At 40.3% G+C, this 25,482-nt stretch overlaps 2 protein-coding genes across 5 annotated transcripts in view; both read left to right on the forward strand.

Annotated features, from left to right (window-relative positions):
- The window catches only part of XAF1 (XIAP associated factor 1), a 29,949-nt gene extending 28,219 nt beyond the window's left edge, over positions 1-1,730 (forward strand). For both annotated transcript variants that reach the window (XM_033922873.1, XM_033922872.1), the window contains one exon: positions 1,656-1,730. In XM_033922873.1, coding sequence (XP_033778764.1) covers positions 1,656-1,697 — 42 coding nt within the window. In that variant the 3' untranslated portion in view covers positions 1,698-1,730. The remainder of the gene's footprint in view (positions 1-1,655) is intronic.
- Positions 1,716-25,289, forward strand: FBXO39 (F-box protein 39). Of its 3 annotated transcripts, XM_033922871.1 has the most exons (7): positions 6,930-7,311; positions 9,006-9,056; positions 13,622-13,685; positions 14,863-14,925; positions 18,317-19,569; positions 20,964-21,140; positions 24,963-25,289. In XM_033922871.1, exons 5-7 carry the CDS (start codon positions 18,547-18,549, stop codon positions 25,089-25,091), a joined length of 1,329 nt encoding a protein of 442 aa, XP_033778762.1. In that variant the 5' UTR covers positions 6,930-7,311; positions 9,006-9,056; positions 13,622-13,685; positions 14,863-14,925; positions 18,317-18,546; the 3' UTR covers positions 25,092-25,289. The 3 variants fall into 3 exon arrangements, with proteins under 3 accessions (XP_033778760.1, XP_033778762.1, XP_033778761.1); XM_033922869.1 differs by lacking the exons at positions 6,930-7,311; positions 14,863-14,925 and adding an exon at positions 1,716-1,730; XM_033922870.1 differs by lacking the exon at positions 14,863-14,925.
- Positions 25,290-25,482: the final 193 nt, after the last annotated feature.

Consider the following 25,482-nt stretch of genomic DNA (forward strand, 5'->3'; position numbering starts at 1 on the left):
GGGAACTTAGATGCCGGCAGTTAGACCTGTTTGAGTTGCGTCTAAGTTCCACAAAGGTGCTCAAACTGACTGAAGGATTTAAGGCATGACCCCCTTCCACCACCCAAATATTGTCAAAGCAGTTTACAATTAATATTTTTGAAACAAAATGTTACTAGCAGGCAATTTTATTATAATAGGTATAGTTATCTCTTTATGAAAAGTGGTCCACAAGATACTTTTGCAGGCAGGATTTTTCTGAATTCTGAATTAGAGGTACAGGTACTCTGAATGATTTTGCATCACAGCATTTCATTAATTTGGAATTAGATTACATTACATTAGTGATTTCTATTCCGCCATTACCTTACGGTTCAAGGCGAATTACACAAGAATTGTCTTGATGCTACGAAATACATTCGGTGGATTACATGAGAATTGTCATGATACTAGTAAATGCCTAATGAGTGGTTTGAATATTTTTGATTTGTTGTGAGTGAAGCTTGGGGCGGGTCTGGTTCTGTTATAAAGGTTTAATGTACTTTTTGAAGAGTAGGGTTTTTGTTTCTTTTTTGAAGGTTTTGTAGTCTGTGGTCAAGGATAGCAGATTGGTGAGTTGTCTGTCCAGTTTTGCTGCTCTGGTGGCTACTAGGTTGTCGCACATTCTTCTTCGTTTGACATTTTTGGTAGGTGGGTGAGTGAATAGTGTGTGGGTTCTCCTGTGTCTGGTTGAGGTAGTTTGAGTTAGTCGGTTGTTCCAGTAGGTTGGGCTGTCTCCATTTATAGCTTTAAATAGTAGACAATGGAATTTGAAGTGTACTCTTGCTTGTATTGGGAGCCAGTGTGAGTCATGGTATGCTTCTGTGATGTGGTCATATTTTTTCAGCGAATAGATGAGTCTTAGGGCTGTGTTTTGTATTGTTTGTAATTGTTTTATCATAGTTGCTGGGCAGGAGAGATATAGTATATTGCAGTAGTCTATTAAGCCTAGGATTAGAGATTGTACCAAAAGTCGGAATTGTTTTCTGTCGAAGAATTTTCGAACTTGTCTTAGGTTTCTCATAGGGCTCCTTTTACAAAGCCGCGTTAGGGGCTTTTTCCCACGCGACTTTTTATAACGCGCTAACCCCCGCACTAGCCGAAAAACTACCGCCTGCTCAAGAGGAGGCGGTAACGGTTAGCGCGGCCGGCAGTTTAGCGCATTACGTGCGTTAAACCGCTAACGCGGCTTCATAAAAGGAGCCCATAGTTGCAAATGATGTTTTATTATTTTGTTGATTTGTGATTGCATGGTACACAGCCTCTGTCAATCAGTATTCCAAGGAGTTTTAGCGCGGGGACGAATGGGGTATGAGATCGAGTTTGTTACTATGTTTGTTAAGGTTGGGGTTTTGCTGTTTTCTAGGAGGATGAAGTTTGTTTTGTCCGGGTTAAGTTTTAGTTTGTGTCCTGTCATCCATGTTGCTGCTGTTTCAAGTGTTTTGTGTATTGCAGTATCTGTTTTGCAATATATATTGTTTTACAAGCAGAGCTTTGCTTACAAAAATGGTGTTTTTGCACCTTTCAAGGTGTTTTCTGCAATTTTTCATAGGACATCCTGCACTTCAATGTAGTTCTCTGTTCCTGTGAAAAATGACTGTCGAAGATAATGGTTTACATTTTTTGTCTTGTAACAGAAAAAATGTCTGAGTCTAGTTTCAATGAAGTGCCCCATGTGAATGCGAACTCCAAACTGTTGAGGAAAATGAGAGGTAATATTCTTTTTCTATTATCTCAATAATCATTGTATAATAGTCCGGGCAGAGGCTCTCAGTCTGTTCACACTATGTTTTGTGTGGCCTCAAGGGGGTGCTTTTGAGATGTTGATGGTGCATACTATGAGTGTACACACATTACTATAATCCTGTGTAAAGCGCACCTACTTCTTTACAAGGCACAGGCTTCCATGCACATCTCTACAATGCACTGCAGACACCACAAAAGTGGAATGATGTAATATGCACACTGCCACACACAGTGCAATATTCAGAACTTAACTGATCATGAAGAACTATGAAAGGGTAGAGCCGCTATCACCTCTGAGAGGACACTGCATGGAGAAGCCCTATGCTAAAACTCTTCCCAGCAGGCCAAGCGAAGCAAGATCATTTGGATGTTGAGACAAGATCTCACTCCGAGAGAAATAGGAGCTTGCAAACAAGACTTGGAGCCCAGAAAGACAACAGAGAGAAGGTTCCTGGCAACAGGACCTCCTAAGAGTGTCTCTTGGGGGATGCAGGCTAGCACCTGTCTAACCCCCAGTAAACTCAAACCCAAGTGACTGAAAGAGGCCCAGGTGACTAGTGGTGATTGGAAGAAACCAGAGAATGACCAGTCAGCAGTCTCTGCCAACAGCAACAAAATAACTGCTCAACAAGGATAGAACCACCTTTTTTGTGGTTAACTGGTTAAATGCCAAATATTGTAATTTTGCACTTTACCATTTAATTGCTGAGTCTGTTCCCAGAATGCCCCAAAGCAGCCAGTTTTGGCTTTGGTGCTAACCAGGCATTTTCTGTGGCATTATGTGGTTAAGTGCCACTGAAAATACTTGGTTAGCCCCAGACAGCTGATTTAAACAGCCTGGCTGTTTAAATCATTCTGAATATTGAGTCTGATATATTCATGCATTGAAATTATAAAACAAAACAAAAAAAAATCCTTATGAAAATTGCAGGGAAAAGCCAAATTTTCTAAAATGGAAGTCTCTTAAAAAATTGTCTAGGGGTAAGTGAGGGGAGGTGTAGCCTAATGGTTCAAATCAGAGTGCAGCTTCTTGTCACCTTGGGCAAATCACAGTCCTCCTTTGTCTCAGGTACAAACTTATACAGGTACAAGATCCTTTATCCGAAATTCCTGCCTTGGGTGAATCTCTTCACAAGGACGGTTAAGAAATCTCAATAAAGAAACTGAAAAGCTTCAAAAATGACTTTATAAATCTCCTCCTGATCACAGCTATCATCTCACAGTTATGCTGGTTTCAGTTGATTCCTAAGCATACAACTCTAATTTAGTATTATTGATACGAGGCAGGCATCACTGGCTCACAAATGACTCAGTCCCACTTGGAAGCAGAGAGTTGGTTTTCTCTTTGGCTCAGATTTCTTTTCTTTTGCTTTAGAAAAAAATCCGGGATTGCTTGGATTGTGAACATTCAGAGATTTTAACTGTTCGACGTATTTTGAAACGAATGCAGATCTTCAGACTCCTAGAATGGAAATGCCAGTCAGAATCAAGTCTGAAAAACCAAACCGAGTGAATATGGACATTTGGACTTATCCTAGTCCAGGACAAAAGACTCTGATTTATCTACTTAAATTGTCCTTTCTGCCTGTGCAAGCAGTGCAGTTAACCAAATATGTTTATCTTGTTAAGTTTTTGTGGGTCTTCAATGTTACTATGTAGCTATAGGGCCTTATATTTCCCTTGTCTCCAGCATGCTTTCCGGGGGAAATTCTGTAAATGGTGTCTAAAAATATGGATGCCTGTCTCTTATCAATGACACTTTGGCACCCATTACAGAATCACGCTAGGGTTTTAAAGGCCTACATTATAGGGGCCTAAATCCTTTAAAGAATCATGCCCAGCAATGCCTAAGGCCTTCTCCACCTCTAAACACGCCTACATGACCAGTCACTATGCAATAGACACCTGTCTTTTATAGAATCGTGCCCAAGAAGATAGGCACCTATCACCCAATTAATTTTTAGTCTTTTTCAATTATGAGCTTGTTAAAACTCGTATTTGAAGACAATTTACTAATTAAGTTAGGTGCCTATCTTTAGTTGTCTTTTATAGAATTTCCCCCTCTGTGAGCTTCTGAACTAGGCGTATTGTCTGTTACATCTGAAAGTCGCGTGTTTTACTGCCTTGCGTTACCTGATTCCCCATTTGTTGTATTCCTTACCGTTGTATTTTAAGAATGAACAGTAATTTTCTTCATTCAAGGTCAATGTGAAGACTCGGTTTTGTAGGTGGGCCTTTGGATTACATTAATATGGCCTAAATTTCTATGGAAGGCTGCGGACACAGCACTAAGCAGCGGTTTCTCTGTGACAGGTCCTTCCTTGTGGAATACACTGTCCTCTTCCCTTCAGTTGGCATCCTGTCTAGAAAGATTTAAATCTGCCCTTAAAACATTCTTATTTAAAGGTGCCTTTGGTTAATAGCCCCCCCCCACACACACACACACACACTTTCACATTATCCTTCTTTTCTAGGCTTATAATGCACTTCCCTGATCTACTCCCACTTCGAAATCTTTTGCGGCATCCAGCAGCATCTCCTAGCAGCTGCAAGTGCCAGCCTCATCTCTTCTTCCGATGTCACCAATGAAAATCTGGCATAAATGCCAGCACCTAAATTGTGCCCGGATCAGGCTTAGTCTATAACCACACAAATGGGGGCAAATAGACTCAAGATGATCTTTTCAACTTGAGTGATTAGAAGAATGTCATCACAAGTAATAGAAAACTCACTCAATAAATCTCAACTTCACCAATTTCAAATGAGTGTACAACTCTTGGTAACTTTTGTGCTCAGAATCAAGGAGACAATAACGGGGGCGAACCCCAGCATTAATATCTCATCACCCAATCATCGCATATTAAAGCACCAGTGAGGGACAGTATAAGAATTTGAATTATTGACTTAAGGTGCCACTAAGGCAACGCTGCTTATTCATTTTTATACGTTTAGACAAAAACTTATCTTATAGCTTGCGAGTATCAGGTTCCGACGTGACACTTTCGTATCTGCTTCAGGGAACCGACAGTATTGCAAAAAGGTTATGATAATGAGCGGTGCAGACTCGCAATTAAAGCACTCTTTACTTGCTGGTCACTCACACTTATTACATCTTCCTCCCTTCGTGTAATATGTAAGATGTAATAAGTGTGAGTGACCAGCAAGTAAAGAGTGCTTTATTCAAATACCTATACGGTCCATCACTGGTGCTTTACGATGCGATGATTGGGTGGTGAGAGATTAACGCTGGGGTTCGCCCCCGTTATTGTCTCCTTGATTCTGAGCACAAAAGTTGCCAAGAGTTGTACACTCATTTGAAATTGGTGAAGTTGAGATTTATTGAGTGACTTTTCTATTACTTGTGATGTTATTTTATAACCATGCACCTAAATTTTAGTAACACCCACAGCCCGCCCATGCCCTCCCTAGCCACACCCCCTTTTGAGATCTGCAAAATAGAATTTACACACATCACTTTATAGAATATGCTTAGAACGTTGGGCACATAAGTTCTAATTATTGCCAATAAATGGAAATTATTGGCACAGATTGGCTTGTTAACTAATTAAATCAGACTATGCACAAATTTGTGCACACAGTTTTAGTCAAAGTATATAGCATTGGTAAGAATGTGCCTATTGGGCATCCTCTGGGTATCTCTATATAGACGCACTGTTATATAATTATTGCCATAGTGCACAGCTTGTCCTTCACTTATCATCTGTGCTAAGGGGATGTCGCACAATGCCAGCCTTCTATACAACAGTATCACATAGCCACTCTTCGGTTGAGATGAAGAGAAGGTAGCAGCTATGCCATGGCGTGCAGCAGCTATGCAGTGAGGGCTTTCAGGGGATTCAGTATACTTTTTGCTTGATGCAGTTTGATTTGTTGAGTTGGCAGGGCTCTTAGGCTGGGGATTCTCCGAACCCCCTGAAGACCCTGACAGTACTGATCTGAATTAGATTGGCTGAGCAGCAGGTGCCTGTTGCCTGCTCAACCAATAAAATTCAGAGCAGTGCCCTCAGGGCCTTTAGGGAGTGGGGGCGAAGGCCCTGACCGCACGCCACTGCAGCTATGCGAGCCACTGAAACAACAAGACCCAAGAGGGCCAGGTGGGGTGCTGCCTCAGTCCGTCATGTTTAGGTGAGACTTTTCCAGATAAACATAACTTTAATTTTTGATAAGTGTTGTGAGGGTGTGTATGCTCATCTGAGAAAGATTTGGGTGGGTTGTTTTTTTTTGTTTATATGTATTTTCCGATAATATTACAAACCTTACTTGTAGAAGAAGTAAAGAAATAGGAAGCCATATCTGGAAAATTATAAGAAATATAAGTATGAAAAATTTATTTTTAGGGATAAGCGTAGAAAAAAATTCTAGTTTATTTTCAGGTTGTTTCTAGATTGTTTCCAGTTCACATCACATGTTCATTTTAATAATAATTTTAGGGTCCCTTTTACAAAGCCACGGTAGTGATGCCATAAGAACTGAATGGGCTTCAGTGCATTTACCGTGGCAACATCGCTACCGTGATTTTGTAAAGGGGGCCTTTAAAAAATGAATGGGTTTTTTTTTTTTTTTTTGGTTTTATAAATCTTTATTCATTTTCTTATGTTACAACAAGTGTTTTAAATAAATTCATTATAAACTTGAATAATCACACTTGATTAACTTACAGATTAATATCAAATTTAAAATTTCTTTAGAAAATCAATATTTTATAAAGTTATAATATTATGTAAGAAATTTAAATTAATATAATTATTATTGAATATAATAATTTCCCCTCCCTCCCTCCCTCCCTATCAATACTGAATGAGAAATCTTTATTCATTTTCATATGTTACATCAACAATATAAATTCATACTAATATTTCAGAAAACTAAATTTATATAATTCTTAGTTAATATAATAATATCCCATCCCCTCCCCCCTCCCTTCTATTCAGTAATACATGAATAAAATTTTTAAATGCTATTCTTTCCATATTTCATATTATAAATCAAGTATTAATATATTATATAATATTTAGAGATATGATCCCTTTTTCTTCTAATCAAATTCTATACATGGGAAAATTAATCATTCTTTACAATATTCAGTTAATGGTCTCCATATTTTTTGAAATTTATCTATATGTCCTTTTTGTGTTGCTATAGTGAGCTCCATTTTGTATATATGACATACAGAATTCCACCAGAATGTATAATTTAATCTGTCATGTTTTTTAATGTGTGTTAGAACGTATTCACGCGTTAATCGACTTTATATGCATTACTGTTTATGTAAGTTTCATTGATTTAGCCTGCACAAATCTTTTTTAAAGTGTGCTAATGAATGCACATCTCAACTCTTGTATTTGCTCATTCAAGTCTCACTTAGAAAAGACTACCACCAACCTGATGCAGAAGAAGAAACTGGAGTTGGAACAAGGAAGTGGGAACTCAACGCTGCATCCCATGGGGAAAGGGATTGAGATTGAAAATACCATTTGGATGAGGTGTATTAAGTGGTTTACAATCAGATACTCAAATATTTTCCCTGTAAGTCCCAGGGGGCTCACAGTCTACCTAATGTACCTGGGGCAGTAGAGGATTAAGTGACTTGCCCAGATCACAAAGAGCAGCAGGATTTAAACCCACAACCTCAGGGTGTTGAGGCTACAGCTCTGACCACTACATCACACTCTTAGTAGAAACATCAGCATCTCAGAATAGCCACTCTAACCCTGAACCATCCCTGAGGCCAATGGTTGATCTTTGTTTTAAAATAGACCACTGCCCTTTACAGGCAGAAGAGCTACAGAAATAATCAGTAAGAGAAGTACCTTCTCTAATCACAACATTGCTGCTTTTAGCCAGTGTCAAAATGGTGGGGTTTGGGGAGGAGAGAAGGAAAGCCTCATGCTTTATTTTTCATGGCTAGATTTGCAACGCAGAGTTGACAAGTTTTCCTTTTCCAGGAGAGAGACTTTTTTGGGGCCAATCCTGATTTTAAACTTACACCACAAAGCAGTGTGGGATTTATAGTCCCTGATTCTACCTATTGAAATCACTGCTGTGCAGGACCCATAATTAGTGTGACCATATGGCTCCAGAAAAAAGGGGACGGATTGAGACATCCGGGTTTTACTTCCATTGAAAGCAACCAAGATGTCTCAATCTGTTCTCCTTACTTCCATTGCTTTCAATGAAAGTAAAACCCGGATGTCTCAATCCGTCCCCTTTTTTCTGGAGCCATATGGTCACACTACCCATAATGCACCAGGATGTGGTTGCTAGAAATGCAGCACAAGGGGGGAGTCTGACAGACCTCGCGGATCTAAACCCGTACGGCCTTAAAAATCTGAGGTCCGTGTCGGTCCGTGTCCATGCCGCTTGTAGTTTCTGTCGCTGACAGACCTTGATTGAGATTTGAGCGCAGACGGATCCGTCTCAGCCTAGGGAGGGAAAAGTGTTAGGATCCGTCAGCGCTAAAAATCTCTTTGAGGCCTGTCAGAGCCAGAGACTAGTGCTGGAGCGGCAGAGCAGAAGCCAAGAGAGCGGGGACATAGGTTTTGGACGTGCGTTATGGAAAAGAAGTCTCCAAACTCCAGCACTAGTCTCTGGCTCTGACAGACCACGAAGAGATTTTTAGCGCTGACGGATCCTAACACTTTTCCCTCCCTAGGCTGAGACGGATCCGTCTGCGCTCAAATCTCAATCAAGGTCTGTCAGCGACAGAAACTACAAGCGGCAGGGACACGGACCGACACGGACCTCAGATTTTTAAGGCCGTACGGGTTTAGATCCGCGAGGTCTGTCAGGTCCGCGTTTTACCCCTTCCCATAAGAAGGATGAACTGAGGCATCTGGGTTTTACTTCCATTGCTTTCAATGGAAGCAAAACCCGGATGTCTCAATCCGTCCTCCTTTTTCTGGAGCCATAGGGTAACCCCTACTACAACCCCTTGCACAGGTCTGGTGCTGTAGTTACATACGTACAATCAACGTCCTTCTTAGTCCTAACACTTATATAAAAGCATCAAAAATTCTATGAAAAAAAAAAAGGTTTCTTTAATCAGTTTGACTTCACATAAAAAGGGCAAAACATACATACCATCTTACTTCGCACCCTTTCAAAGGTGCACTCAGTCACCATGATGTCACATGGGCCTGCAGTGACAGTATATACTTACAAGGTAAGGGGGGGGGGGTTGCATGCCTGCTGCCTAAACTAGTCTCCTCTTCGGTTCACAGGAAGCACAGGGGACCAGTGAAATTCAGCCACTGGAGTGGAAAGCAAATCCGGTAAGCACTGAAAATCCCACCCCTGGATCTTGTGCCCGTTTTTGTTTTTTTTTTTTGATGTGCTTCTGCTTGCTCTGCAACGGACATGTTCCATCCAACATCTGCTAAGGGAATGATGGTGCTTGCTGGAACTGTCCTTGATTGTGACATCACTCCAGCCATAGTGACGTCATTATTAGATTTCCATTGGCCACTGTAGACACTGGGGGAAGATGCATGTGGCAGCCACATGACCTCCATCAGTGTTGCATTGCAGCCATGGGATAATGTACTTGACTCACAGAGGCTCATAATGTAGTTTCCCTACCTTTCAATAGACGAGGATGCATATAATTAAAAGCACTTGGCCTGTCTGCCAGAGGTGGAAATTAAGCTTTTTTTCTCGGTTTTTCCCAAAGTATTAACCCATTGGTGCTGACTGCTGATAACTTCTTTGCTCATAAACACATTATATGTAATTTTCAGAACTGTTTGTCTTTCAAGGGATTAAAATATTCTAGGTCATGCTTTACCAGAATGTCTGGGTCACATGCCTTTAGCCTCATGACAGTCTGGTGCCTATTTGCATTCTGTTGTATCTTCATTTAATCTGGCAAGCTTCATATATGGTACAATCTAGACCTAGCAAAAGTGCAGGACCTGAAGTAGCTTGGTGTCTCCGACAGGGTACACACACTCCTCATCATGTCTGATTTGGTGTTAAGGTGGTGGTGGGGAGCGCTGTTTCCTCTATGATGAGCTGGAGTCCTCCAAATGCATTGCTGCCAGTAGGGGGTGGTGCTTGAATATTGTGTTTTCAATCACTAGGGACAAGAAGGTCCCCTGGAGTCCTGCAGAGCTTGCCCATCCCTCTCTATTGAAAATGTCCTTCATTGACAGGACTACAGGTGGAGGACTCTCGCTGAGCTTAGAGGGAACAGCAGCAGGGAGTCATCCAGAAAGGCCTGCTATTCCAATAATACCCATGCTGGTGTTGATGACTGACTAACAAAAAAGAAAACTGCTGAAATGATGTACAAGATTCCAAGTCTTATGAACTCGGGTTTTTAAAAAAATTTGGGACCCTTATATACAAAATTTATCCTCTAGAGCAGTGTTTTTCAACCTTTTTACACCTATGGACCGGCAGAAATAAAAAAATTATTCTGTGGACCGGCATTGGCCCGTGGACCGGCGGTTGAAGAACACTGGGCTAAGTCGTGGGCCAGACCCTGCCCATCTCTACCCAATGTCCACCCCAGACCCTGCCCCCATAATAGTACTAATTGCACCTTGCATGTCCCTTGCCTCATCTGACGTTGCAACGTCAGAGAGAAGGCTTGCGGTTCAGGCACAGGATGCCCGTAGGAGCCACTGCCCGTGGCTTTGTGCACTGAATCAGTTAGGAAGAGGGAGCTGGCTCGAAGATAACGCCGAATCGATCGCACCGTGGACCAGCGGTTGAAGAACACTGTTTTGGGCCTGATGCAAATGCTGGCCCTGTGGACCGGCAGGAAATTTCTGTGGACCGCCACTGGTCCATGGACCGGTGGTTGAAGAACACTGCTCTAGAGCAAGAAGTATGATTCTTAATGCTTTACATTGAAGCTTTAGAAACATTCTTTGCATTTTAATACCTGGTATTGGGTGTCACCTTTCATTCTGGGGTAGGGTTGGGAATAGGAGGATTGATAGTAATATGTGTGGAATTACTTGAATTGTATTTATATTTTATTCATTCATTACAATGTTATAATTAAAATTAAAACAATGGGGGGAAGGGAGGGAGGGGTGAATAGGGGGAAAGGGAAGGGGGTAGGAAACGGGGAGTGTATAGAGATATGTAATGGGTAATATGGAAATTTATTTTGAAGGAATGATAGACATTTGTTTGAAAATTAATATTGTGAATATAAATGTAATGACTATTTTATTGTATTATATTATTGTATATTTATTGGATTCCTTCAATAAAATGTTATAAATTAAACGCAATACTTGAAACAATAAACAGTTTGTATCCAAAATATGGTCCAATTATGTGGCAAACTGGGACCCTTTGAAAACACACTCCTTCCTCAGGGAGCCTAAAACCATACGGATTACAACTGAATAAAGAAACGATTCAGTGGACTGAAAAACGAGTGACTGAAATGGGAAAAGAGGGTTGCCTGGTATAAACTAAGAGAGCCAGGATATAAATATCTAAAGCTCGAAAATGTGTATACGGGGTAGAGGGGGGTAGAATTCTGTAAAGGACACCATAAGTTAAGCACCAGGAGGATGCACCCTAAGTATTAATTCTATAAAAGTCTGCCAGAAGCAGGTATAAATGCTCACACCTAGCGACTATTGAAAAGGTACTTATTTTGCAAGATGAAGTATGGGGTTTAAGCCTTTTTATGTGTATTTGAGCGCTGCCCACTGATCCTTTTGTTGTAAATTTATAATGTATGTATTAGTGTTTTTTCTTTTGATACTGTGTATCTATTTGTTGTGACCCATTTTGTACAAAGCAAGATACAAATGAATAAATTGCAAATTACCCAGACATGGACATGGAAGTATTCTATAAATCAAAATTCAATAGTAATATATTCCACTCCAGTAATAACAAAATTGCATACCTACGCATTCTAAAATGAAGGGAAAAAGCCTCAGATGCCTCAAGAAATCATTCCAAGTGCACAACGAAGTGAGCTATAAATGCATCAGCTCTACTTTGAACCATCCATCATGGCATATAAAAACCTTCATTAGTAATAAGTTTCAAGTTTATTAAAGTTTTGATTTGAACGCAATATCAAGTAATTTCAATGCTTATAACAATAATCATTTGGGGGGGGACAAATAAAAACCATTTAAAACAATAAACGTACAATCTTATCCATAATTATTTAAAGATACATAAGGAATATAAGGATAAACTACATTTGTTTAAAAATAAAAAAAACCAAAAAGAAAAACATTTAGGGAAGAACATCAGGAGGGGTATTAAAAGATTTTTGGTGAAACTTGGTCTAAAAGTATTTTTTTTTTTTTTTTTTAATAAAAAAAGACAATCTAAATGAGAATAGAAAAACTCAAGAAAGATTGTCTGATCTAAACTTCATATGCATCTTTATATAGATGGCTTTTTAGATTGCTTTTGAATTTTTCTAAGGAAGTTTCAGCGCGCAGAAAAGTAGGAAGTTTGTTCCAAAGCTGGGTTCCCAAGATAGAAAAAGTTGTGGTTCTTCTAGTGCCAATTACTTTCAATGATGGAATGGTCAGCAAATACTGATCTGCTGATCTAAGAGATCTAGCTGGGGAATATGGTATTAAATATCGATATAAGAATATAGGAGTATTGGTTTTCTGACTTTTGATTATTAACAATGCGATCTTATATATTATTCTGTGTGAAATCGGTAGTCAGTGTGCTTCTTGCAAAAGATGAGTGACATGATCGTATTTTTTAGAATTAGTAATATTTTTTATTTCTGTGTTTTGTATAATTTGTAACCTTCGTATTTCTTTCTGTGTTATACCTTGATATAGTGTGTTACAGTAATCCAGCCTAATCTAATCAAAGAGCCAATAGAAAACTCTTGTAGTAAATAAATTGCTTATCTGAGCAGTGGAACAGCATTAAGATCAACCAATGGTGGCTGAAACGCCGCTGCTTCAGGGCACAGGATCAACTAAAAATATAAACGCATTCATGCTTACTATATATCTAAAGACAAAACAGCAAAGTGTATGCATACCAAGCGCACACAACGCTCACAGTTCAAATCTCGAGTTACTACTGCAATGGCGCCGCAGTGCTCATAACAGCTGGCTCAATCAAAGCCGATTGGTTGGAGGGTAAAAACATGTCCCCAAGGCATCCAATCGATGGGGCTGCAAAGAAAAATGTACTCCAATATAACTCTGCACCTAAATCCTGGGAACGCCTGTGCTCTTCCCTTGGCCACACCCCTTTGGAGTTTTCCGTGAGATGAACTAGGCGTGCATGCTGCACAGAGCAGATACACATGTAACCAGCATTTAGTGCCTATTGGCGCTTATTAAGGCCAGCTATCAATTATGTTATGCGCATATCTGTGATCCATGCCCAAAATTGTGCATCTGACTTTGAATGCCCTATAGTTTATGGTTTATTATTTCTATTCTATCTTATACCAAGGTGAATTACAACAGAGATACACAATTAAAACACAATCACATTCCTCGTCTTAGCCAGAAGAGGGAGCTCTGTTACCTGATTTCTCACCCTTTCTTCAACCTGTGTCACTGATTTTATGGTTTATTCTGGGTGGGAGATCTTGGACATCTCTTCTCTTTCTCTTTCTTTATTGCCTATGGATGATATGTTGTTCATAATTCCTATGCTGCTGGTGCTTGTTTTGCCTTACTCAGAGCCGCTTCTGTTATGCATTTGTTATGCTTTTGTTTTGCTTATCTTGTATCCTGTTTGTTCCTCTGGTTGACTTTAATAAAAATGATTTGCAAAAACAAAAAACACAATCACAGTTTATTCAAAACAGTACTGTAATACATTTCTAATCACAATGTTTTATAATGTTGTCTTCATCAAACAGAACAAGTGACGCTTCAAAAGTTCCTTGAAGGTGCACAAATCATCCTGATGCTTAAGCTTCACAGGTAGCCTGTTCCATTTTATATGTCCAGCACTAGAAAAATAACTCTCATATCCTCTACTCCTGGCGGAATTGTGCACAACTGCGCCATGCAGAATTTGCACAGTTGCACAGAATTCCCTTTTCCCGTGCATAATCTCGACTGCGTCAGCATCTTTGGGTCACGGTATTGACAGCAATTCCTACACGCTACCTGCCGCTAACCTGGAAGTCTCTCTGAGGCAGGTAGCATGTTAGAGTTGCTGCTGATACTGTGACCCAAAGAAGCAAGCCTTAGAGTACAGGGGAGGAGAGGAAGAAAAGTTGCTGGCACAGGGGGGATTTTAAGGGGTGAGAGGAAGGAAAGATGCTGGCATAGGGGGAGGAGGCAGAAATGTATGGTGAGGGGAGAAGATGAAATTGCACATATTGGAGGGGAGGAAGGGAGAAATGGTGTATGGAGGGGGATAGAGAGATTTGACCCAGGGCACAAGAAAGGGAGAGAGGCGTTGGACATGGGGGTAAATGAGAGGGAGGAAGAGAAGAAGGGGTATGTTGGATCTAGGAGCAGAATGGAGAGATGCCTGGAAAGGGGAGTGAGGGAATAGAATGTGAGAAATGCTGGACAATGGGGGAGAGTGCAGCAGGGAAGAGATAGGGAGGTGTCAGGCTATGAGGGTGGAGAAAGAAAGATGCTTAGAATGGTAGAACCCTGAAGGAGAGGAGAGTGTGGCAAGGAAGCGGATAAGAGGATAGATATAACAGAGGGTAGAAATATGGACTTACATTGAAGATAAAAGGGAATGGAGAGCTGAGAAAGGAATATGATGGGGAATGGGAGAGAAGATGGAAATTTGAAAAGAGAAAAAGAGAAGGGTAAGAAAGAGGCAGAAAAGAGATAAAAAGGAATGATCAATATGTATGAGGCAGGTGTCGTGAGGGAATAAACAGGATAGAGTAGAAAAGACAAATGGATAGCAGATACTTGAAGGAGAATTAGCAGACGACAGGAAAGCAGAAGAAAGAAACTAACCAACATAATGGGAAAATAAAATATCCAGACAACAAAGGTAGCAGAAAAACATTTTATTTTAAATGTTTTAAATGGATAATAATTAGCAAAAATATTGCTTAAAATTTAACAATAAACTTGCAGAATTTGCTAATTTTGTGCACAGAATTTTTGAATTTTTTTTGCACAGAATTCCGCCAGGAGTATACCTCCAAATGCAACTGTTGATAAGAAGGGCACCACCAGTCCTGAGGTATGAGCAGTGTGCAAGTTCCTTGATGGCACATATATACCTGTAAACAATTCTGTAGATAACATGAAGCTTGTTGACGAAGGCTTAAACAAACCAATAACAGAATTTGGGGGCTTGAGTTCACCTCTGAGGTTACTTGAGTTCGTTTTCTGTGCTGTGCTTTCAAAATACTGAGAGACTGTATGGGTGCCAGGCAGGAAGGGGGAGGGGGATTCTGAGGGCTCTTTTGCATATGAACTCCCCCTCCCCCCATGAGTGTCGGGAGCAGCATAGAGCATTCAGCGCACCAGCCTACGCTAAAAACCACTATCATGGTTATGTAAAAGGAGGGAGGGTTATGTTGCATTTGGGAGATTTAGAATTCCTTTCACGATTCCACGTTAGGCTATTTATCGCCAGCCGTGGTGGTTTTAGCTCCAACGCTCATAGAATTCCTGTGTGCGTCAGAGTGTAACTATGGCTAGATGATCTGATTCAACAATCTGCATCTTATTGCGCTTTTAGAAAATCGGTTAAGACCTATTTGTTCAAAAAATTTGTTCTTGATTGATGACTGTTATAGTTTCATACTGTATTTTTTCATTATTGAAATATTGTATTGCCTTTCTTATTGCTTTGTATTATCACTGGATTGTCCAGTCCTTCTTACTCTATGAACTGCCTAGAACTTTATGGGCGTTGGCGGTCTAGGAAAAAAAAAAAGTTATTATAATACCGCCACAGGCGGCAATAAAAAAGCCTAACGTGGCTTCGTAAAAAAGGGCGTGTTAATACACTTTGGCAGGGGTAGGGAACTCCGGTCCTCGAGAGCCGAATTCCAGTCAGGTTTTCCCCAATGAATATGCATTGAAAGCAGTGCATGCAAATAGATCTCATGCATATTCATTGGGGAAATCCTGAAAACCTGACTAGAATATGGCTCTCAAGGACCGGAGTTCCCTACTCCTGCACTATGGGGTTGATATTCAGAAGGGTTTATATATATTGGTATTTGATATACCATCTTATTTTGGGAGAAGTTCAGAGTGTCATACCCAGATATTCAGCATCACTTAACCGGTTAATACTGCTGAAAAGCCTTCTCTGATCACCAAAGCGCAAAGCGGCTAAGCTAGGACTGGACCAGAGCAGAATTTGGGCAGAGCAAAAGGTTATCCACCGCGGTGCAGTCAGTGTCTGATTAACTTTCATGCCCACATATTCAGTGCCTGAGGCTGGACATGCTCTGGCATCGGGGGTTAACTCAGCTTACAAGCTGCTTAACGGTTTCAGGCTAAATAGCAATGTCTATAGTATTAAAATATCATCAATATCATCGTCATCAGTGAGCCAGTGCCTCACCTGGTCCAGCAGGAGGAGACTTGAGAGAGGGGAAGATACTAGGGTGACCATATTTGTGAAGACAAAAAAAAAAAGAGGACAGAAATGCCTTTATTCATCCAAAATCACGTATATGCATCTAATGACTCAACGACCCAACATGCAGACAAGTTAAAAATATACACCATATATAATGACATATAAAAAAATAATTTAATATAAAACAGCAAAAGAGAAATACTGTATATAAAGAAAGCAACTAAAATCTACCCACATGAATTCATTAAAAACCAAATTAACCACATATGAATTAATCACCATAAATAACAGGTACATTAATACTTCATCTCAATAGGTATATAGTGATTAAAAATAAATAATTTAAAAATAAATAATTTTTTTATATGTCATTATATATTGTGTAGATTTTTAGCTTGTCTGTATCCATGTATGTCCTTGTAGACTTCTGAGGCAGGCCGGTTAGACCGAAACATGTGCATGTCGGGTCATTGAGTCATTGGATGCATATATGTGATTTTCGATGAATAAAGGCATTTCTGTTTATCAGATGAGTTGAAGGACACTTTTTTAGTGCTCACCTTTCTGATTGGGACAATTCCACTCTGGTTCTGTGCTTTTGAGTTTATGGTTTTGTTTCCCCTGCTTCATTCTGGTCATTTACACACATATTTGCCATTTATTTATTTAAAACATTTTTAATCTGCCTTTATTCACCTTTTTACACATATAATAATAGAAATTTGAAAGAGAAACATGACGGCAGATAAAGGCCAAATCTAAACATCAGACATGGAAAAACTAATATAATATCATATTATCTCAACCTCACCAACACTACATATCATTCTAATCAAAGAGTTTTAACAGCAGCTCAACTCGTTATATCTCGTTATATAAATGTTTGAGCCCTCTTCATAGTAAATACAGTGATCAGGGATTTCCTTCTCTATATATGGTCATTGAACTTTATATCCTACATAGAATGTTCATTTTAGCATCCTGGGATGGATGGGCCAGACCAGAGTACAGGCCATTAAATCTCAAGAAACAGACTGGATGGACCGTTCAGGCCTTTATCTGCCGTCATTTACTATGTTACTATGAAACACCTTGTTTCACTTAAATGCTGAGTATTAACGTTATATGCTGAACTTTTTATTTTAAAATGCTCTACGTCTTTTTTATTTTTAATTTGCAATAATCCCATAGATAGGCTCCAGAAAGTGATCTTTTGAAAACTAATGCTTAAATAAAACTGTCCAAATGAACCAACCAGACTACAGCAAATTCATAACCATTCCATATCAAAAGTCATGTCATACTAGCTTATAGATGCCAGTGGATGAAAATAGGAGTATGATTGGTTAATGAGGTCATTATGTGATCTTATATATACACGGTGTCTAGAAACAACGGGAGCCCACATAGTTTCAAAATAATTTGCAACTGCTTGAACATTTATAAGGGGGTGTTGAGAAGTTCTCAGCCCAACCAGTCAACTTCCTAAATTCTGATAATTATTTTGCCGCTGTATCTGAAAAGAGTGTTATCTTATTTTGTTAAGTGCCAATTTGCAGAAATGAAATTCCATGTTTTGACATGGTTTCAGATCATTGATTGAACCATATCCACGTCATTCTCTTCTTGGTTGAGCTAAAAACTTTTCAGCACCCCCTTGTAGTATGACCTTTGAAAATACATTAAGTATAATGGGGGTTTCCTTAGTTAATTCATAATTTATATTCAAAATGTCCTTCAACCTTGACACATGCACAAAATATTCGATACCACTGAACTGCTGGCTCAATGAATTCTGGGGTTTCATTACTTAAGAGCTCAACTGTTTTGCGAGCTTGATGTTGAAAATAAAATACTTGGAAATGTCTCGAATTCCAGGCAAAAGCTTCTGCAGTAGGACATTTTTGGGTTATTTGGAAAAGTGTTGGGAGTCCCATTTTTTCTAGACACCATGTACATCGTAATAATCAGGTACATGTAATTAACCATTCAGTTTCTTGATATTGAAATGAATACTTTTCTCTTGATTTAGGAATACCATCTATGATAGAAGACTTTATCATTTTTTTAATTTTATGGATGCCTAGTCTACAAAATTGACTTACCAAATATTTAATGTATCAAATTCTAAAGCTAGACTTGGTTTGGAGGAAAGCCCATGTTTACAGATAATCATAGCTAATCAGAAAGGATCGTATTTAATTTCTGCAGTCAATCAAGCACCATTCTTCTCATCTCTCTTCTGAAAAAAAGTTGGCATTCATGGATGATAACGAACCTCTTCCTCTATTTGACCAAAGCTATTGGGCCAATCTACCCACTTTGTGTTTGAGCCACCTGTTCTTGTATCTTAGTGATCGAGACAGAGCCAATGCTGCTCAAGTCTGCAAAGGCTGGAACCTGGCCATGTATTCAGCAGCTCTTTGGCGATCTAGGACAATTACCTTCAGTGGGAGGCCCTCAAGATCAAATGCCTCTGACTTTGAAGCTGCTGTTTGGCACGTCAGAAGGTTTGGAAAGTATTTAGAGCATCTGGAGATAAAATTTCTGAATCCCTATAATGCTGTCTTGACCAGAAAATTTCAGCTAACTATGCGAGGTCTTCTCTCACGCTTGGGCAAATGCAATAACCGCTTAAAATCCCTTACTATTCAACATCTAGAACTGGAGCGTTTAATATGGAGAACTACCATTCGGAATTCATTTATCAAGAGTTTAAGTTTTTTTCTGAAAAGAGTAAGCAAACACTTGGACTACCTCAATCTTAAGGGAGCAAGGCTGACATTAGAGCAAGGCTGTGGTGTTCTGAGTTCTCTTAGTTACATGAGAAATGTGACTTACATCTCAGAACTCAGTATTGAGGACTTCTTTAGTCAGCATCTGGCTGTCTACAGTTATCCACTCTTTACTCAAACTTTGGCCTCCTTCCATAATCTGCATGTTCTCACCCTAAACTACAATTGCATTTCTGATGACTTACTGCAAGTATTGTGTGACAACTGCTCTGATTCACTGGGTACAATAAACATCAAATGCCATATCCATGATCCTCATGGGCAAGTGGTCTGGGGTATGTCCTGGTCAAATCTAGCTAAGCAGGTCAATAATCTGAAGGTGAATTTCTTCTTTGAGAGGGTTATGAAATTTAATCATTTGTCAAGGATACTACTGCCGGAGATTCCAGTAAGGAATATTAGCCTACGAAGTTGCTATTTCAGTGACCCTGACTGGTCAATGAGACCAACCCTAACTGATCTGCTTCCATACTACAAGCAAACTCTGCAGGTATGCTGGAATATTGTTTATTTTACAATCTAGGAAATAAAGGAAAGCTAATAGCCAAATACAAAGAGTTTAGAAACAGAGACCTAATTTACTAAAGATTTTTCCCATTTTATCTATGGGGAAAATGCCTCGTAAATAAGGCTCAGTAAAGGCAGACATAACTTCAGTAATTCAGTGTCCTGGGAAATAGATCTAGAGCATGACGGCAAAGTGTGAGCTATCAGCTAGAGTTCTAGTAACATTAGAAACCAGCCAGTCAGGTTTTCAGGAGAGCCCTAATGGGGCAGATTGCATGCCTGTCACCTCCATTATATGCAGATCTCTCTCATGCATATTCACTAGGGTATTCCAGAAAACCCGACTGGCCAGTGGTCCTCCAGGACAGGATTGGGAACCACTGTTCTATAGCATTCATATATGGAGCTTCTATTCTTAGATATTTAAATATTGCAAATTTAGGAGCCATTAAACACTTATGCCCTAAGATCTAGATTCTATAAATGATGCTGGAAGTTAGGTGCCGAGATCGGCACACCTAGCTGACATCACCAGGTACACGTAATTAACAATTCAGTTTCTTGATTTTGAAATTAACACTTTTCTCTTGATTTAGGAACACCATCTATGATAGAAGACTTTATCGTTTTTTTAATTTTATGGATGTCTAGTCTACAACTTAATTTTTTTTAATTGACTTAATCAGTGTTTGAAACGACATGGGAAATCTCAAAGACCTCCCATGTCATTTCATGTTAGCAACCCAAAATAAGCAAAATAAGCAGAAAACCCCCCAGAAACTTTTGTGTTTGTTTTTTGTACAATGAGCATATGCTCTCTATTCACGAAGAGAGCATACTCTTTCCTGATAGTGTGGAGGATGGGATTTGATATATCGTTCAGTGGTTACAACCAAAGCAGTTTACATATTATATGTGGAGGGCCATTTTCGATAGGACAATTCTTATGTATTGTATATACATTTTTAGAAAATTGTTAATGTTGAACTTTACCATCGCTTAAGGGCTCCTTTTACGAAGCCGCGTTAGCGGCTTTAGCGCGCGTGGCTTTTAATCACGCGCTAACCCCCTGCGCTGGCTGAAAAACTACCGCCTGCTCGAGAGGAGGCGGTAGCGGCTAGCACGGTTGCGGTGTAGCACGCGTTAAACCGCTAACGCGCCTTCGTAAAAGGAGCCCTAAGTTTCGGAAGCATCTCAGGGAGACATTCCCCCCCCCCCCCACACCTACTGAAACTGCTCCATTCTCCAGATCAGGTTCAGATGCTTTTCTCTTTCCAAGTCTTCCCATCATGTGACAGTGGAACATGTAACAGAACACAAATTCCTTTTCTTAAATCTCTTTTATTTTCTTTAAAAAAAAAAACCCAAAAATAATAGAGGTTAACTTTGGAATTCAACAACAACCACGAGGTTCTGGATGAGGAGCTGTTGCGTTTGCTTCTAAACTGTGAAAGGCTGCGTTACCTTAAAATCTGGGCTTTCCTTGATGTCCGCTTTGTTGAGAATGTTCTTCAGTATCAGGAAGAAGGCAAATGTTCCTTGCATACGTTGAAGGTAAGAGGCTGTGACTGGGATTCTTTCTGTTCCCAGGATCTGTGTTGGCTAACATCAGAGCCCAAACTCTTATTTCCTGAGAAAAACGTTCGGATCTTTTCCAGATAAGCCCCGCCACGAATGGAAAAAGTGGGCGCGCCGAAAGTTAAGCCCCGCCACCTTTTGCCAGCGCACGCAACCTTAACCAGTGAAGTTCTCAGCACAACGCCCCCACAACGCGGCGCAATGTGTATAAAGTAAAGTAGGGGGGTTCCCCCCCACGCCCCCCCGTTGGAGCACCCCAAAAAGATTATAAAAAAGAGGATATGAAATTTAACATTATAAAAAAATAGGATAAACTGTCGACTATTTTTTTAAGGGCTCTGACGGGGGGGGGGCATGGGGGGAACCCCCCCCCCCCACTTTACTTTCTACAGATCGCGCCTCTTTTTTTATAATTTTTTTTGGGTGGCGGGGGTTAACTTTTTGGCGGGGCTTATCTGGAAAAGATCCAAACTTTCACAAGATTTTAATAAGAATTATAAGAATAGCCATACTGGGTCAGACCAATGGTCCATCTAGCCCAGGGGTAGGCAATTCCGGTCCTCGAGAGCCACAGGCAGGTCGGGTTTTCAGGATAGCCACAATAAATATGCATGAGATGGATTTGCATCTCAAGGAGGCAGTGCATGCAAATCCATCTCATACATATTCATGGTGGATATCCTGAAAACCTCAAAGACCAGAATTGCCCTGATCTAGCCCACTATCTTGCTTCCAACAGTGGCCAATCTAGATCACAAGTACCTGGAAGAAAATCAAATAGTAATAAGATTCCGGAATCCCAAGGAGTCGCAAGATTCTGTTCCCTCTAAGTTGAGCGAGAGTCCTCCATCTCCAGTTCTGACAATGGGCGATGCCATGTCACTATTACATTTTCAACATGCCTCCCCCTAGAGATTAAAAACACAATATTGAAGCACCACCCCTACTGGTAGCAATGCTGTTAGAGGACACCTGCTCAGCTCAGTTCCTCCTCGAGGGCCGCAATCCAGTCGGGTTATCAGGATTTCCTCAATGAATATGCATGAGATCTATTTGCATGCACATTATTGAAGAATTCTTGTATTTATTTGTTAAGAAAGACTAGTCAAATCATGATAAGCTCAATGAAATACACAGTTAAACATGGAAGGCCTAGAACTCAATCAAGAAAAAAAAACAACCCTCTCATTCACATATAGCAGGGGTGTCCAATGTCGGCCTCGAGGGCCGCAATCCAGTCGGGTTTTCAGGATTTCCCCAATGAATATGCATGATATCTATTAGCATACAATGAAAGCAGTGCATGCAAATAGACCTCATGTATATTCATTGGGGAAATCCTGAAAATCCGACTGGACTGCGGCCCTCGAGGACCGACATTGGACACCCCTGACATATAGCATGGAAAAGTAAACTTTTGCCAAAGTCATAATGATTATCCCCTTCTCTTTATAACAAAAAAATAAACAGATAAGACTACTGTGACGGGGTCGTCCCTCCAACAGGGCAAGGCCCGGATTCCCACTACGTGCGCACTGATTAGCTCTCCACAGGGTGCCAATGGGGTTATTATGCAGGATTGTTTTTAGACACAAATAGCCTCTGAGCCTTTCCAAAACAGAAAAAAATAAAGGTTTATTTTCTTTCACAATATCTCCACACGAGTCAATGGGCACAAAAATCACCACTTCAGTGCTCATAGAGCCATTCCCATTAAGCAGTCCATGGCAGGCCCTTAATAGCCCCAAAAGTTTAGTATTTCATTTCACTCCACACAAAATCCAGAAAAAAAAACAACCCTACACCAAACACTTCTGTTCCAAAGGCTGCTGCTTTGTCACAGTTCAGGCAGCCCTCCTCAACAGGGACCTGAGCCCCTCTTCTTTGCCAGTAGGCAACACTTCTGCTTTTGCATCTCTTCTTAAAGTTTTTGTAGCTATAGTGGTGTAGGGGTTTATCACTGCGCAATTATTTACCCTGACCACTAAATAAGCTTCACATTACTGCCCTGACTTCCTATAGCTAGGGCCAGTATGTGGGGGAACTCTAACCTCCCTTATACAGAACATATGATCCTGTACCCACCCGAAATTCCCAGATGTTCAGTGACTCAGGACAGGGACAAGCTTTGGGCCCTTAACACAGCTTTACTTTTAAACACGACTCCCAACTTCATCTGTGTTGGGATTCCCCATCATACGGCACCAAAGCCTTACATACTTCTGTCCCCAAACATTCAAAACCTCCATTTCCATTTCTTAATCAACAGGATAATTTTATTTAACCACCAAACAGTTGGGTTTCTTGGCGAAACAATTTAATCAAACATGCATTCGTCACTCATGCCTTGCTCTGGATCAAAACTGCACTCCGTGGCAAAATCTTCCTTATAGCCCTATTCAGATACCTCCACACAAGCTTCCTCTCTGTCTCTTGGCTCTCCACCACCCACCTGTGGGTGCCCTCCTTTCTCACAGTCAGCTTTTGTAAATCCTTCCACTAAATCTTCCCCTGGGAAACTGATACCTTTCTTTCCTGTTTGCTTCTGGTTGAACTCTCCTGCGGGGCATAAACTCTCTCAGAGTTTGCCAGCATGCTTGGGAGATTTCTGGGCATCCAAGCTCTGGACTGCTGCTCCTCCTCCCATCTCTCAGCTGTAGGAGATTTACAGTGGTGCCTCGCATAACGAACGCCTCGCACAACGAACGCTGCACACAACGAACTTCATGTCTTGATTCACACAACGAACTTCGTTTCACACAACGAACTTCGTTTCACAAAACGAAGTCGCCCGAGCTGCCGATGTATTGCATCCTTCCGCGCAGGCAGTCGTTAGTCACTGCGCTTAACTGCCCTCTCTCACTGTATACAGTCGTCCTTTTAAGATAAACTCAATATTTTTTATATATCATGGCTTCTAAAAAAAGCAGGAAGGTGATTTCTGTTGAAATGAAACGGGAAATAATTAGAAGGAGTGAATGTGGGGTAAAACAGTGTGACCTCGTCAAAGAGTTTGGCCTCAGCAAGACCACCATTTTCACCATTTTGACAAATTTATCTTTTTTATGTCATCTTTTTTAACATGTATTAACGAATCATTTTTTTTAACATGTATTGTTATGGGAAAACGCGTTTCACATAACGAACTTTTCGCATAACAAACTTGCTCCTGGAACCAATTAAGTTCGTTGTGTGAGGCACCACTACTTCAGCTCTGCTGGTTCCTCCCTTCACTTTAACCCTTTGTTTGTCAGCCTGCACTGCTGTAGAATTAAAGTGATTCTTTCCCTCTGCAAGATTTGTATAAGGGTAATAAAGTAAAGCTTTGTACTGCTGCTGCACTATGGCCTATTCCCTGCCTTTCTGAGGTGCCTACAGTCTGCTTGTCAGACTTTAAAGTCCTATTTCTTTCCCAAGGAATGGGCACTGGTTTAGCATAGGTAGGGACTGCAGCAGGGTTTATGGACGTGACAGGGTCTTGCCTGTCACAATACCCATCTGTCTTTTTCCAAGAAAAAAAGAAGAGTTGGGAATCTTCCTCTTTCTTTTCTCATCTCTGTCTTTTTTTTTTTTTATGTAAAAATGGATCATTTTAACAAATTTGCATAACATACTCATTAGGGTGTTGAGTCTGCTCCTCAGCTGAACTCTGAGGTTACATAAATCTTTGGTTGTAGGAATTTTCTGCTAAGTTGATTTATTATCTCTTAGTCTTAGACCTCCTTTTCAGTACTTTATGTCGCTAGCTGTGCTGTTTTATATTCGTTTCCTAACTCCATTTTTTCTGTCTCTGCACAGATACGGATATACACTAATAGATATGAGACAAATGAAGAAGACAGAATGCTAAGAGACATTTACAGAAAGTTCAGGAGCATGATAGAATCGAAGATGAACTATTTTGTCATTGCCTACCCAATGATGTAACATATTATCTTCGAGGACAAGAGCATCATCTCTTGATCTTAATAAACTTGTACCTTATGGAACAATATCCGATTGTCTATGGGTGTTTAACAGTGAAAGACAGTGAACTGATGTTCAGAGTTTTGAACAATATGGAATCATATGGAGTCTCAGATTATGAAGTTGTACTGAATCAAGCCTCCAAATCCCTTAAACCAGGGGTGTCAAAGTCCCTCCTCGAGGGCCGGAATCCAGTCGGGTTTTCTGGATTTCCCCAATGAATCTGCATGAGATCTATTTGCATGCACTGCTTTCAATGCATATTCATTGGGGAAATCCAGAAAACCCGACTGGATTCCAGCCCTCGAGGAGGGACTTTGACACCCAAACCCTCCATAGCAATCCAATCTGC

Source organism: Geotrypetes seraphini, chromosome 15 (assembly GCF_902459505.1).
Source record: "Geotrypetes seraphini chromosome 15, aGeoSer1.1, whole genome shotgun sequence".
In the NCBI taxonomy this organism is placed as follows: Eukaryota; Metazoa; Chordata; class Amphibia; order Gymnophiona; family Dermophiidae; genus Geotrypetes; species Geotrypetes seraphini.